We start from the raw sequence: 16,037 nt of genomic DNA, 5'->3' as shown, positions 1-16,037 counted from the left end.
TGGATTGTTCGTAAGTCTCAGAATGGAAGCTGCCAGTAATCTGGGAGTGAAGTACTTTTATGTTTGCACCTGCATAGGCCTCGAAGAGTGAAAACAGCATAGGTTTACATTCTGAAGCCAAATCTAAAGTGAAAAATGTAGAAATTAACCAATAAAGGCATTGTCCTGTATTCCAGATCATAACCAGGTATTGTCCCTCCTCCTTTAGGAGTTTTCTGAGTTGGGTTGAAACTCTCTAAAGATCAGGAACATGGGGAAGGGGGCTTTCCTTCAGTGTATTATGGCATGTTTGACCCTTCTCACTGCACATGTTGTGTGAACGGCTGTTTGATGTTGAGTTTGTTTTTGTTCAGACTAGCTGTAAGAGAAAATTAAGCACATTTGAGACTCACTGAGATTCTCTGTGATATTACGGTGGCACCCTATGGAGGGGGTGGGTCAGCTCTCTGAAGAGTTTCAACCCAACTCAGAAAACTCCTAAGGGAGGAGGGACAAGACCTTATGATCTGGAATGCACTGCCTGAAAGGGTGGTGGAAGCAGGTTCAATTATATCTTACAAAAGGGAATTGGATAAATCCTTGAAGGGGGAAACTTTGCAAGGCTATAGGGAAAGAGCAAGAACAGGTGACATAATTGGATAGGTCTTTCAAAGAGCCAGCATAGGCTGGATGATCCTCGTTCTGTGTTGCATCATTCTACGAATCACGAATAGTCAGAAGTCTTGTGTTATGAAAAAAGACTGAAAACTCAAAACACAGCAACAATCTTTCTTTACAAAAGCAAAATATTGTGGATGCTGGAAATCTGAAATAAAAACAGAAAATGCTGGAAATACTCAGCAGATCTGGCAGGGTCTGTGGAGAAAGAAGCAGAGTTAATGTTTCCGGGTCGCCAGACCTTCATCAGAACAATCTTCCCTTTTCTATCTTGCCACAGAGCAGTACAAGAATACATCCAGGATAGGTTGGCAAAAATCCACCTCACTGTTTATTACGCAAAAAAAAATCCTCATTGGTTTCAATTGTTTGAGATGCCAATGTTTTATGTCAAATCCTACTAGCATTGGAATTGAACAAACATGGATGAAACTCAGATGGAAAAAAAAAAGGGCTGTTTCAAAAACGTTTTTTGAAGACTGTATTTCTTTTTGACAAATGTTTATTTTTAGAGAAGGAAAGTGACAGTTAATTCAAAAAAAAGACTGGAGGAGGGGGGAACGCTTCAATTAACAGCCAAAAAATCAAAATGGCGGCGCTCGGCCACGCGAGCCCAACGGCCGGCCGTTCCATCCGGAAGGCGGGAAAGGAAGGAGCAGCACGGCGCGCGACAATCCACCAATCACAAAAGAGATGGGGAGGGAGAAAAAAAACCGTTGGGGAAGCACGTGAGGCTCCTGCGGCCCCACCCCCTCCCGGTGCCGCGAGCGGACCGAGTAGGGTGAAGCATCCCCGGGTCACGTGACCGGCAAACCGCAACTCCTTCTGTGCCAGTTGGCAACCTCGGGTCCATCAGTTGTTGTTGCCCACTGAAGCTGGGAGGATCCATTCGGCAGCAGTCTCAAACCAAGGAAATCTGCTAACCCCATCAAGTCCCAACCCTCCCTGCAGCTTTCCCCTTTTACAAAACAAAAAAAGAATGAATATTCTAAAGCTTCACCGTCCGGTAGGTACTTTTTTTGGTTTTGGCAATCAAAAAGCCCACTTTAAAAAAAAATGTATATGTTCTATGATATAATTTGGAATAAAACTTAAGTCAACATGTTTAAAAAAAATTAATTTGCGTTCAGGGGTGGTGGTTTGTGTGATTTTGCCTGGGTTTATGGCAACTTTGGTTTCACTTAGGTCCAATTCCTTTCCAGAGCCCCAATGTGACACCTTTGTCGAAGGTAAGGTAACAGGTTAATGGCTTCCCAAAACGCTTCTCATCTGGCACGTTGGTTTGGAAGTGGAGGACTTTGGTGTGTTGCTGGAGGCTTATGAACAATTCCATTCACAGCATGATCCCACCCAGAGAACCCCGCCCAACCCCACCAAGATGGTTTTGATAAGACTAAACAGGGAGAAACTGGTTCCACTGGTGGGAGGGTTGGTAGCCAGAGGAGACCGAGTTAAGATAAATGGTAAAGGGAAGAGGAGAGCATTTTACACAACGAGTTGTTGTGATCTGGAAGGTACTAACTGAAAAGGGTCAATAATATCTTTGAAAAGGGAACTGGATAAATTCTTGAAAAGGGAAACAATTACAGGGCTATGGGGAAAGAGCAGGGGAGAATGGGAATAATTGGGTTGGGTCGGCGCAACATCGAGCGCCGAAGGGCCTGTACTGCGCTGTAATGTTCTAATTCTAATTCAAAGAGCAAATCATGTATGATGGTCAAATGGCCACCTCCTGTGCTGTATAGGTCCATGATTAACTAGCTGATCTGTTTTTGGTGGAATTGGCCATGGGAAATGTTGCACCTCATTTTTGTTGTGATGTAGAGTCGATGGGGATTGTTTTTGATGGCGATGACTTCGTCCAGTTGAGAAGTTAATGGTTGCCACGTAATCAATGGAGGTAAAGTGACATTCTCTGTGTTTATCAAATGGCACTGGCGGAGGTGGGTTCAGTCCAGATTCATGTTCTGAGGTTGCCATGGTACAGATGGTAATATTTGACTTTGTGACATTGGTTGATGCTGATTACACTCTCCCGCTTCATCACTGTAACAGAAGCCACAACTTCATACGCCATTTTGTTTTCATCTAGAGACTAAACTAACGTTCAATCGGCTGAACAAGGTCCTGTAAGATATACAATCTTGGCCTAAATGACCCGCAGAAGTGTGGTTGACTCTTAAATGCCCTCTGAAATGGCCTAGCAAGCCACTCAGTTCAAGGGCAATTAGGGATGGGCGATAAATGTTGGCCTAGCCAGTGACGCCCACATCCCACAAACAAATAAAAGCAAATATCCTACCCACAGGGTGGGAACCTAAACAGGAACATAGAAGAAAGAGAGGCGATCTTGCATTTATATAGCACCTATCACAACTTCGGGACATCTCAAAGCATTAACAACCAATTAAGTATAGACCCTGTTGTAATGTCAGAAATGCAGCAGCCAATTTATACAGAACAAAATCCCACAAGCAGACATATGATAATGACTAGATAATTTGTTTGTGATGTTGGGTGAGGGATAAATATTGACCTGGACACTGGTGAGAATTCCTTTGCTCTACTTCAGAATAATGCCATGGATCTTTACGTCCACCTGAGAGGGCAAACAGGGCCTTAGTTTAATGTCTCATCCAATAGGCAGCACCCCCTCAGTACTGGCACTGGATAGTCAGACAAGATTTTTTGAAGTGGGACCTGAACCTGTGAGTTATCTAATTTAGAGGTGAGGGTGCTACCGCTGAGCAATGGCTTTGTTTAAATTTCTCTAGTAGCAGCTGGGGAACAGGTAGAATGACCTGTCATTTGGTTTCCTGCCACCGAGGCAATAGGAAGTGCATTCTGCTCTCTGTATTGCAATCCTTTGAAACTGAGATGTCAGAGGTAGGTTCTTTACACAGAGAGTGGTGGGTGTGTGGAATGCATTGCCAGCAGTGGTAGTAGAAGCAGATACATTAGGGACATTTAAGCGACTCTTGGATAGGTACATGGATGATAGTAGAATGAAGGGTATGTAGGTAGTTTGATCTTGGAGTAGGTTAAAGCTTCGGCACAACATCGTGGGCCGAAGGGCCTATACTGTGCTGTACTGTTCTATGACCGTATAAAACAAACAGTTGTAATATCTGGAGTATGACTGAGCTCCAGAAATATCCGCAGAGTTTATGCTGCAGTTTGTGAAGAAGTGGATAAAAAGACATTTCTGACATTGTGGAGTGCAAAGACCATAACAACACTTAAGAATAGACTGGACAAGTTGATGAATTAAACAACGACAAGGGATATGAGAACAGAATGGGTACATGGGTTTGGGAATACTGCTTATGTGGATGAGAAACAGACCAGTTGGACAGATGCTTCTGTTTCCTAGTTGTAATTTCTGTGCATCTTCCTTAACTTAAATTGAAATGAGAAACTACTTTTTCTAGGATTTTTTTTATTCTTTCATGGAATGTGAGCATTGCTGGCAGGGCCAACATTTGACCCGGTTGAGCCCTAAGAACAACTTTATTAGAGTGCCAGTTTAAGTAATGCTGATCAAAAAGTGCTTTGATCTCACCGGCTTGATGAGCTGAAACCAGAATCATCATAATTGTAAACTTCAATGGCAAAAGCTGGATGTCTTGCCTGACCTGTGGGCATGGCGTGGCATATTTTAGCATATTTTAACTGATTGTTGCAAGTTGGCCGGGTAAAGTTCAGTCACGAATCAAACATTCTTTTTTAATTTTTTGCTCATAGAGAGAAGGCTTGAAGAGAAGAGTAACATTTCTTCAGTTCCCACATCAGTTATCCTATTACGTCTGACTGAAATTGCCAATTAATGTTGAATCATTGCCTTTTTTTTGTTTCTTTGGGGCAATATCCACTAGACGCTGGAGTTGTACTCAGGTCTGAGATCAAATAGCAGTTTCGAATATACTTTACATACCCAGATTTTCTGCTGAAGGTGATTTCACCATGCGGATCCCTCCAGGGCTCCCTTTTTTGTTACTTAGATCATATCCAATCTTTCTACCAACTGCGGATGCTATTCCATTTAGCAGGCTTGTCTTGGCAGCTGGAGTCTCTATTCCCTAGCCAAAACTTCTAGCTTTCTTGGCTCGAGGTACTACTTTTAGTCAGTCTGTAACAACGTAGAGAGAATATGAATTTAGAATAAAGAAATATTGTCTAACTAGGTATTCCAAGGTATTCTACATTGCTAAATAACCATCCCTTCACAGGAATGCAGGCAATTGACATATTGTCTTTCCTGAGAGATGAATTCAAACTCGGGGAAAGCTCTGGTCCTTATATACCACGCAAGAGTGGAAGGAATTCCATTGGGAAACTCCCAAGGTCTTGACATCACAAAACATTTTAGAGGGAGATTGCCCTTTGTGTTATCCCCAGCACAGTGAGGTCTGTTGCCAGATCACTTCTAGCAGTATTTGCAAAAAGCTTCTCAAAAGAATGAAGATGGCATTACAAGTTAGATAATTATTTTAAGTGTATTTTCAAATGCTCTACTTACTTTAATATGAAACTCATTGCTTTATTCTAATTTATGTATGGTATATAGAATTTTTGAATTAATAGCTTTTCTCAAAATGCAGATAGAATCGTGAAATTCTACAAAACAGAAATGGGACAGTTGTCCCATTAAGTCAAAACCTGTTTTATTCTCCATATGAGACATCTAATTCTACTCTCTCGCTTCCTCTTCATGCCTTTTACCATCCCTCTTTTTTATGCACCTATCCAATTCCCCTTTAAAAGAATTTATGTGCTCTGCTTTGACAATGATTACTGCCAGGAGTGTTTTTACTTTACTGTCACCCTCCAATATCCTGTTTCTCTTCTATTTGCTTAGCATTTTAATTTTATGTTGGGAATAGTTTGGTCCAAGGGCTCACAGAAAGGCAAAATAAATTAGTAGTTATTCCTGGTGTTCAATTATGTTTCCGACTCATTGTTTACATGCTGTACATTTTATATTTCAGATGGTTCCTTGTACTGCAAAATTTGATGAAGAATTACGTGAAGAGTCAATAGTAGTTATTAAAGGAAAGTTGACTGATGATCCTCTCAGGTAACATGCTCAAATGTGCTGATATAAAGATAGCATTTTGATAAGGAAAGAAATCATACATTCATAACATTTGCATATGGGGTATCTTGTATTTGTTAATTTTCAAAGTAATATTTCACGGAATTTTTTTTTAGGTTGACAGTTATAGGTATTGTAAATAGGGGAATCACCTTTTAGGCGGTGAATACAAAATTTGCCCCACAAATCTCAATGAGCACAGTTGGGTGTGAGTGAATTGTATAAATTATTCTTGTATTTGGGATACATTCCAGATAAATTAGGAACATTCAGTGATACCACAAGTAAGGTGTGAAGTATTTAGTTTGAGAATAAATGTTTAGTTTTTATTGCTATTTTGCAGATGCATTTAATGATTGTTGGAAGTGCAAAGTACACATTACTTTGCCTGATATTATGGAAGGAAATGGCCAGCATCTTGAAAAATCCACCAAATTGAGACAGAAATAGGAGAAATAATAATTCCCAAACCACAGCTTTTTAATTTATGATTTTCAGTTTTATGTTTGGTAGTTGTAAAAATTTGTAAAAAATATAAATATATTTATTGTATTATAACCTAGATTCAATTTCTTCATGACTGACCATTTTCTCAAACCCTTTTTATTTCATCTTGTCCATCCTCAACTCCAATACCACTTGCAAAAATGCATACATTTTTCATCTCTTAAAGTTATACTTGCAGCTGCCTCTGCTCTTTCCTCTCCTCCCTGCTCCTGAGCATCCCCAGCCTCCCACCCCTTCAATTCCTGCTCCCCCATTAGTTTCTTCCTTATCTGCTCCAGGCTTATCTCTTATGTATCTCCTTCTCCTTTAACTTCCTTCACCCAAGACCTGATCAATCAATTTCCCCTCTTGCCCTGTTGTCACCTGGCATTGCTAATGGTTGCCTTCCCAATATCAAGTCATGGATAAGCCACAGCTTCCTTTAACTAACTGGGAAGATCGAAGCCATCGTTTTCAGTTCACACTGTCATCTCTGCTCAATTGCCAATAACTCCGTCCTCTTCTCTGGCCAGTCACTCAGGCTGAATAAGACTATGCAAAACCTTTGTGTCCATTTTGACTCAGCAGTGAGCTTCAAACTCTCCATCATCTTCACCAACAAGCTCGCATGTGTTAATACCATTTTTTGAGCTTTTCGTCAAAGTTATGGTTGGCAGTGGGAGGAGTCCCATGGAATTTCATTCTCATTATTACATTTAAAATCTTCATCTTCAACTCCCAGTTTCATCCAACCTGTCTGCAGCTTCTTGCAGCACCCTTCAGTCGCCCGATTCTGGCCCCTCCCTTCACTCCACTATTGGTACCAGTGACTTCAGGGTCTAATTTCTGGAACTGCTCCCTATATTCCCCATTGTCTATCCATCTTTAAAATACCACTCAAAACTCATCTTTTTGACCAAACTTTATTAAACATTAGTATATACTGAATTATTTTGTTTTAGTCTAGTACTGGCTTGTCTAGTACTACCACAATCTGTCACCTCATGACCCAGCATATCCTTCACTCTACCATTACCATCAAGTCAAGAGATCAACCCTGGTTCAATAAGGAGTGCAGGAGAGCCTGCCGGGAGCAGCACTAGGCATATCTAAAAATGAGGTGACAACCTGGTGAAGCTACAACACAGGACTGCTTGCATGCCAAACAGTGGAAGCAGCATCCAATAACAGCTAAGTGATCCCAGTAGATAAGATCAAAGCTCTGCTACCACCTCCAGTTGTGAATGGTGGCTGGATCTCCATCCTCAATAATGGAGGAACCCAGAACATCAGTGAAAATGACAAGGCTGAAACACTTGTGACCATTTTCAGCCAGATGTGCCGAGTGGATGATCCATCTCGGCCTTCTTCTGAGGTCCCCAGCATCACAGATGCCAGTCTTCAGTCAATTCGATTCATTCCACATGATATCAAGAAATGGCTGAAGACACTGGATACAGCTATGGGCCCTGACAACATCCTGGCTGTAGTACTGAAGACTTTTGCTGCAGAACTAGCCGCGCCCCTAGCCAAGCTGTTCCAGTACAGCTACAACACTGACATCTACCTGACAATGTGGAAAATTGCCCAGGTATGTCCTGACCACAAAAAGGACAAATCTAATCCAGCCAAGTACCGCCCCATCAGTTATTCTCGATCATCCACAAAATGATGAAAGGTGTCGCTGACAGTGCTATCAAACGCCGTTTCACTTAAACAGCAACAACCTGTTCACTGATGCTCAGTTTGGGTTTCGCCAGGGCCACTCGGCTCTTGACCTCATTACAACCTTGGTCCAAACATGAACAAAAGAACTGAACTCAAGACGTGAGGTGAGAGTGATTGCCATTGATATCAAGGCAGCATTTGACCGAGTGTGGCATCAAGGAGCTCTAGCCATATTTAAGTCAGTGGGAATCGGGGGTGGGGGGGGCATTCTCCACTGGTTGCAGACATACTTAGTAGAAAGGAAGATGGTTGTGGGTGTTGGAGGCCAATCATCTCCGTCTCAGGACATTGCTGCAGGAGCTCTTCAGGGTAGTGTCCTAGGCCCAACAGTCTTCAGCTGCTTCATCAATGGCCTTCCCTCCATCATAAGGTCAGAAGTGGGGATTTTCGCTGATGGTTGTATGATGTTCAGTACCATTCACAGCTGCTCATATACTGAAGCAGTCTGTGTTCCTATGCAGCAAGACCTAGACAACATTCAGGCATGGGCTGATAAGTAACATTCGAGCCAAACAAGTGCCAGGAAATGAAGATCTCCATGATTTGGGCGGCGCAGTGGTTAGCATTGCAGCCTCACAGCTCCAGCGACCCGCGTTCTGGGTACTGCCTGTGCGGAGTTTGCAAGTTCTGCCTGTGACCACGTGGGTTTCCGCTGGGTGCTTCGGTTTCCTCCCACAGCCAAAGACTTGCAGGTTGATAGGTAAATTGGCCATTGTAAATTGTCCCTAGTGTAGGTAGGTGATAGGAGAATTGAGGGAAGGTGGGGATGTGGTAGGGAATATGGGATTAATGTAGGATTAGTATAAATGAGTGGTTGATGGTCGGCACAGACTCGGTGGGCCGAAGGGCCTGTTTCAGTGCTGTGTATCTCTATGACTCTAAGAGATAATCTAACCATCTCCCCATGACGTTCAATGGTATTACCTTTACTGAATCACCCACTATCAACATCCTGTGGGGTTACCATTGACCAGAAACTGAACTGGAGCACCACATAAATAATGTGGCTACAAGAGCAGATCAGAGCTTGGGAGTTCTGCAGTCAGTAACCTACCTCCTGACTCCCCAAAGCCTTTCCACCATCTACAAGGCAAAAATCAGGAGTGTGATGGAATACTTTCCACTTGCCAGGATGAGTACGGCAGGGCAGCAGACGCATGGGAACACCGCTATTTGCAAGTTCCGCTCCAAGCCACGCACCATCCTGACTGAGAAATATATCGACTCTCCTTCACTGTTGCTGTATCAAAATCCTGGAACTCCCTCCCTAACGGAACTGTGGATGGTGTATCCGCACCAGATGGACTGCAGCAGTTCAATAAGGCAGCTCACCACCACCTTCTCGAGGGCAATTATGGATGGGTGACAAATGTTGACCTTGCTAGTGATGCCCGCGTCCCATGAAACGAATAAAAAAAGGATGAGCAGAAATATTGGAAAGACTGAAGCCATTGTTTTTGGTCCCCGCTCCAAACTCTGTTCCCGAGCTACCAACTTATCCCTCTCTCTGGCAACAGTCTGCAATTAAACCAGTCTGTTCGCAATCTTGGTGTCATATTTGACCCCAAGATGAGCTTCCAACTGCATATTCGCGCCATCGCTTAGACCATCTATTTCCAGCTCCGTAGCATCACCCGACTTCGCCCCTGTCTCAGCTCATCTGCTGCTGAAACCCTCATTCGTACCTTTGTTACCTCGACTCTTGACTATTCCAACGCAGTCCTGGCTGGTCTCCCACATTCTACTCTTTGTAAATTTGAGGTAATTCAAAACTCTGTTCCCGTGTCTTAACTCGCATCAAGTCCCATTCCTCTTTCACTCCTCTGCTCGTTGACATATATTGGCTACCAGTCAAGCAACATCTTGATTTTAAAATTTCTATTCTTGTTTTCAAATCCCTCCATGGCTTCGCCCCTCCCTATCTCTGTAATTTCCTCCAGCCCCACAACCCTCCGAGATATCTGTGCTCATCTAATTCATCATCTGGAGCATCCCTGACTTTAATCGCTCCACCACTGGGGCCGGGCCTTCAGTTGCCAAGTCCCAAGCTCTGGAATTCCTTCCCTACACCTCTCTGCCTCTCTACCTCGCTTTCTTCATTTAAGACACTCCTTCAAGCTTTGACCAAGCTTTTGATCATCTGACCTAATATCTCCATATGTGGCTCAGTGTCATATTTTGTTTTATAACGTTCCTGTGAAGCACCTTGGGACATTTTATAGTGTTAAAGATACTACATCAATATAAGTTTTTCTTTATTCCTGACCAATCTTCTGCATTTGTTTAAATAAAACTGAAGTTTCAGTCACTAATCAGGCAGAAAATGAAGTATATGCGATCTATTAAGGGAAGGATGAGAACTGTTAAAGCTCAGTAACCTATATGATATAAATCCTGACAAAAATAATATCAGCGAGGTATGGTTTCCCTATTCCACATACATTTGATCTCAAGAAGCTATTCAGCATCCATTGCCATGTCAGGTTTAGCAAGGCCACCAATCTGTAATACTACTAACTGCAGTAGCTGCCAGTTACTAATAATATCAGTTATTTATTGCAATGTTTTGTAGTTGATAACATTGTTACCTCAAATCAAGATTATCTTTTCTTCAGATTCGATGTTAATTTTCAGAAGGGTGACCATCCTGATGCAGACATTTTATTCCATTTCAATCCCCGTTTTAAAGAGGAGCTTGAAAAAGTGATCTTTAATTCTCGGGGACCAGATGGCTGGGGATTTCAGGGTGAGAAGTATGAAAAGATTGCTTCCAGAAATTCTCCATTTAAGCTGGTGTTTATGGTGTGGAACAACTCTTTCCAGGTACTGTCTTACCAATCTTATCAATAATCTGTGATTTGTTTTATGGGGGGGAAAAAGCACAAAGTGAGAATGACCATACAGTAGCCTGAAATAATAATTTGTCTTCATTTGCCTATTTCTTTATTCTATGAATATTTCTCCAAATGCAGCAAAGCTCATAAATATGGCTTGACTTGTTTGCCATTCGTGTTTAAACTGAATGCCAAAGGTGGAAATGTATTTTACTCCAATCATTGACACCTCTCCCCTCATAACCAGTTCATCACCTCACAAAATATATGTTCATTCATATGCAGGATGGCAACACTTAGAATGGTGGGATGTAAGTTTATGCCAGCAATCTCTTACATCTTTGATCATGTCACTGTGTGGAAGTCCCGAGCAGAGGCCAAATACTTACTTAAATACTTTCAGGGCTCTTGCACTATAAAATTATTTCATTACTTTCAATTTATCGGTGTATTCAGGATTTGATTTGATAAGGGACACCCAGAAACTGCTTTCTGATCTGATCTGAATGTTGATCTAAATGAAGCAGTTGGACATTGGTGCAAGCTGAGAATGCATAATTTTCTTCCGTTAGCACCAAGTGAAATAAACTTTGACTTCTTAAAAGTCATTTGGTTTAGTGTCTTTTGTTCAGGTGTTTAATTTGTATCATTACATCTAATATTCCCTTGTGCGATTTAACTTAAGGACAGTCAGACAACTTAAGATTTTTCATGTGTGTGCCCCTTTGAATTGATATTTCTGAAGCAGCATGTACTGTTCCTGAAAAATACTGCCTAGAATTCTTTTAAATGTAACTACATCGAACTTTAATCCCTGCAATATGGATGGGCACACATGGCAGGACTGCAGGTGTAGCTTTGGAACCCTTTACTAAGTTATATTAGCAGTTACAATTCATTGTAAATTGCTATTTACTATAATGGTGTGTTAGACATACCATTTGCTGGCATTTTTTGAGAACTAAGCTATCATTTACAAACTGTTTATTTAGGTATCTGTGAATGGTAGACACATTCTTGACTACCCACACCGATTAGAAGATTGGAAGCCTGATACTGTTATAGTTTTTGGAGATATACAAGTAGAAAGTATTGATGTTCTCAAACTTTGAAGCTAAGAAAAGGTAAATATAACTTGTGTAATCCTATGAGTACTAAATGAAAGTTGTGTAGGAAAGGTTATGGTTCATGTGGTTTACAGTAGTAGTGCTGGCTGCTTAATTTATGAACGTTGCAGATGTGAGTGAATATAATAGCCATGAAATGTTTGGATTATTCTCTGTAAACCATTGATCCCAGTAAATATTCTATTTGTGCAGTTTTTGTTTAATTGCTGATTTCAGTTGGCATTATCAGTGAGAGGCATGTGCATAGGCAGTTACACACCTTTACGAAGTTGAGCCTTGGCCTTGAGGGACTGGTTAGAACCTACTCGGGGAAGGACTTCAACCAGCTGGCCTCGGTGGTGTTCATACTTATTAACTCGAAAAGCACATGGGGGTAAATTTAACTGTTGCTTATAACGTAAAAAGGATGGTATTGGATCAGCTGCCCATTATACACCTCTCTTGAATTTTGGAAATAAAGATCAGGAACGGTTGTATGATGGGTAATATTGCTCATTTTACACTACTGAATAAATTTAAAATGACCCCCTTTCTCTTTGAGCACCACACTCACAAGTTTGAACAAATATGCAATATAAAGAACTGGATCACACTCTACAGCTGGGCTAATATCTGCAGGAGTCATCTACACTTGTTAAGTGACTGTTAAGCTGCTTGAGAAATGTGAAACCAGCATTATCAGAGATACAATACTACTGGCCAGATTTACGTACATACGAATTAGGAGCTGCTCCGCCATTCAATAAGTTCATGGATGAACTGATTTCTCCACATTGCCACCTACCCCCAATAACCTTTCCCCCTCTTGCTTATCAAGAATCTATCTACCTCTGCCTTAAACATATTCAAAGTCTCTGTTTCCACTGCCTTTTGAGGAAGAGCGGTTCCAAAGACTCAAGACCCTCAGAGAAAAAAATTCTCCTCATCTCTGTCTTAAATGGTCGACCCCTTATTTTTAAACAGTGACCCCTGGTTCTAGGTTCTCCCACAAGGGGAAACATCCTTTCCACATTCACCCTGTCAAGACCCCTCAGGATCTTATTTGTTTCAATCAAGTCGCCTCCTACTCTTCTAAATTCCAGCGGATACAAGACTAGCTTGTCAAATCTTGCCTCATAATATAGCCTGCCCATTCCAGGTATCAGTCTAGTAAACCATCTTTGAACTGCTCCCAATGCACTTACATCCTTCCTTAAATGAGACCAATACTGTACACAGTACTCCAGAGGTGGTTTCACCAATGCCCTGTATAGCTGAAGCATAACCTCCCTACTTTTGTATTCAATTCCCCTCGCGATAAACGATAACATTCTATTAGCTTTCCTAATTACGTGCTGTACCTGCAGACTAACCTTTTGCGATTCGTTCACAAGGACACCCAGATCCCTCTGCATCTCGGAGCTCCGCAGTCTCTCACCATTTAGATAATATGCCTCTGTTATTCTTCCTGCCAAAATGGACAACTTCGCATTTTCCCACATTATACTCCATCTGTCAGATCTTAGTGCACTCACTTAATCTATCTATATCCCCTTGTTGCCTCCTTATGTCTTCACAACCTATTTTCCTACCTATATTTGTGTCATCAGCAAATTTAGCAACCACATCTTCGGTCTCTTCATCTAAATCATTTATATAAATTGTAAAATGTTGAGGCCCCAGCACCGATCCCTGTGGCACACCGCTCATTACATCTTGCTAACCAGAAAATGGCCCATTTATGCCTACTCTCTCTTTCCTGTTAGCTAGCCAATCTATGGCATGAGCATTAATACAGAAGTGGTGAAAGGCTGCTGCCAGCTGGAAGAATGAGGGATTTCATATGGAAGAATAGTTGTGTTAAATCCAAAAGTTAATACTCCTAAAACCAAAAGCACAAAATGTACCCAAATCCAAATCACTAGTCTACATGTCATGTCTTTTGTAAATATATTTATGAATATTTAATTTCTACTTGTAAGGAAATTTGTCATAATGTGTATTATGCACAGTTTAAAAATAATATCTGACTTTAGTAGATCTCCCTAATATAACACTAACATCAAATTCTGCATCTATTTGTTCCACCACCATTAATCTCCTGCATGTTCATCTGATTTATTGTACTGCTATTAACCTCTGCATTTATATTCAATTATTATATTGGAATTAAAAACTTAATTTATAATTTATTAACTGCAACTAAATGCTTAATTTATATCCAATGTATTATACTGCAATTAAACATTTCATTTATAATTAATTTATAATTTATTATGCTGGAATTAGACACTGCATTTATGTCCACTGCCATTAATCTTATGCCATGTACACCCAATCTATGAAACTATCATTAACTTCTTATTTATACTGAATTTATTACATTGCCATTAAACTCTACAGCTTGCCAATTCCTGAGTCCCAGTGTGGTGGTGTAGGTTAGGTGGGGGGACCCACACATGTCGAAATAGGTGAAGGCTGACCCCTTAAAAATCCCTGGCTCAGTTGATTTAAATAATCCTGGTAGGACAAGGTGAGAGTCCCGCTGTAAGGAGACCAGATATATCACGGGATTGGGGTCAGCCCTGTCAAAATTTCTTGCCCCTGCAAAGGTGCAATAGGGAATTTTTGTCCTCCCTTAATCCAGGAATTTCGGGACTTGCACTTAGACCCAAGTTATTACACTACCATTAATCTCATGCATGCATAATGCTTATGTTCCACTACACCATCCAACTCTGTAAGTATAGCCATTTTATTATACTACCAGTAATCTCAAGCTCGATTATACAATTTACTACAATGCAATTAACCCCAACATTTATACCCAATTTATCACCACTGATGTTAAACGTTGAATGCGTATCCATTATTACACTGCCATTAATCTCATGCATGTATACCCAATTACCACACTGTCATTAAACTCTGCATGCATTTCCAATTCATTATTCTACCATTAACCATTGTATTTATATTCAATTTCTTACACTATCCTTAAACTATGCCTGTATATGCAAATTATTATATTGCTGTTAATTTCATCATGTATATTTTCTCTCATCCTTTCTCTTACAGCTGATGAAGGAACAGAATGAAACTTCTAAAGCAAAGTTGAATTACACGTCAAGAGTTAAAATAGCAATTTATCAGCTTCTTCATTTCATTCTTTTTATATTTGGATATTAGTTAGTTTGTGTGATGCCTTTAGATCTGTTTCATACAATGCAGACATTGATTCACTTTAAACATGGAGGAATGAAAAGGTGCTGTGTGTTGGGTTTTGTGGAAGAGTTACTTCTGTATAGCTTCATTGTTCAGTCTACATTATTTTCAGCTGGACGATTAAAATAATATCCTTTTTAACAAATCAACTGTATTCATTGTGTTTTAATATATGGTATTGCTTTCAAATCAAATGCTTAAAAATCGCTTAAGGGGTATATCCGAATTCAAAGAGAAACCAGAAATCAACAATTGAACTGACCCTTTTTTTATAAAAAAGGAAAAAAAATAGGAGAGTTCTGATGGAATCTTAACAAAATTTATGATCCAAAGAAACACAACTAAAAAACTGGGAAGTGGCTAATGTTTTAATAAGTTAGTGCCGTGAATTATAGGAGAAATTACAGTATAGGTCCGTGAGGTCTGCATCCGTAATGAAAGAAATGTTAGTCAGTTACAAAGAAAGTAATTCAAGAGATCTGGCAAGAGTGCAGGCAATATATCTCGGCTAAAGTGGGTTCATGAAAGGCAGGTCATGCCTAATAGGCTTAGTGGAATTCTCTGAGGTAATGTGGCTGACCCGCTGTATCTTGACTTTCAAAAAAAAACCCTCACAGGAGACTTGGTTAAAGTGAAAGTTCTAAAGATCAAGGAGGAAATCATAAATTAGATGATAAATTGGCTAGATAATTTGAAGCATACTGTAGTTAACAATGAAGTAGTTCTAACCGAGCTGCTATAACTGATGGACCCCCTCAGGCATCCACTCTAGGACTCTTACCATTTGTCATATGCTTATTAATAGTTTCAGTGAGGTTATTTTAGTGTGTGGATGATAGCAAACTGTGTAGCAAAGCAGAATTTTTTTCAGAGGGTGATTTTTTCAGACATCGAAAGGTGTAGTAT

At 40.6% G+C, this 16,037-nt stretch overlaps 1 protein-coding gene across 1 annotated transcript; it reads left to right on the top strand.

Annotated features, from left to right (window-relative positions):
- The first annotated feature begins 1,398 nt into the window (after positions 1-1,398).
- On the top strand, positions 1,399-15,241 carry LOC137371681 (galectin-8-like). Its single transcript, XM_068034478.1, has 5 exons — positions 1,399-1,663; positions 5,646-5,734; positions 10,582-10,789; positions 11,793-11,924; positions 14,985-15,241. Exons 1-4 carry the CDS (start codon positions 1,637-1,639, stop codon positions 11,910-11,912), a joined length of 444 nt encoding a protein of 147 aa, XP_067890579.1. The 5' UTR covers positions 1,399-1,636; the 3' UTR covers positions 11,913-11,924; positions 14,985-15,241.
- Positions 15,242-16,037: the final 796 nt, after the last annotated feature.

The sequence above is a fragment of the Heterodontus francisci genome, chromosome 7 (assembly GCF_036365525.1).
Source record: "Heterodontus francisci isolate sHetFra1 chromosome 7, sHetFra1.hap1, whole genome shotgun sequence".
Lineage (NCBI taxonomy): Eukaryota > Metazoa > Chordata > Chondrichthyes > Heterodontiformes > Heterodontidae > Heterodontus > Heterodontus francisci.
This window is presented reverse-complemented; position numbering and strand designations above follow the sequence as displayed.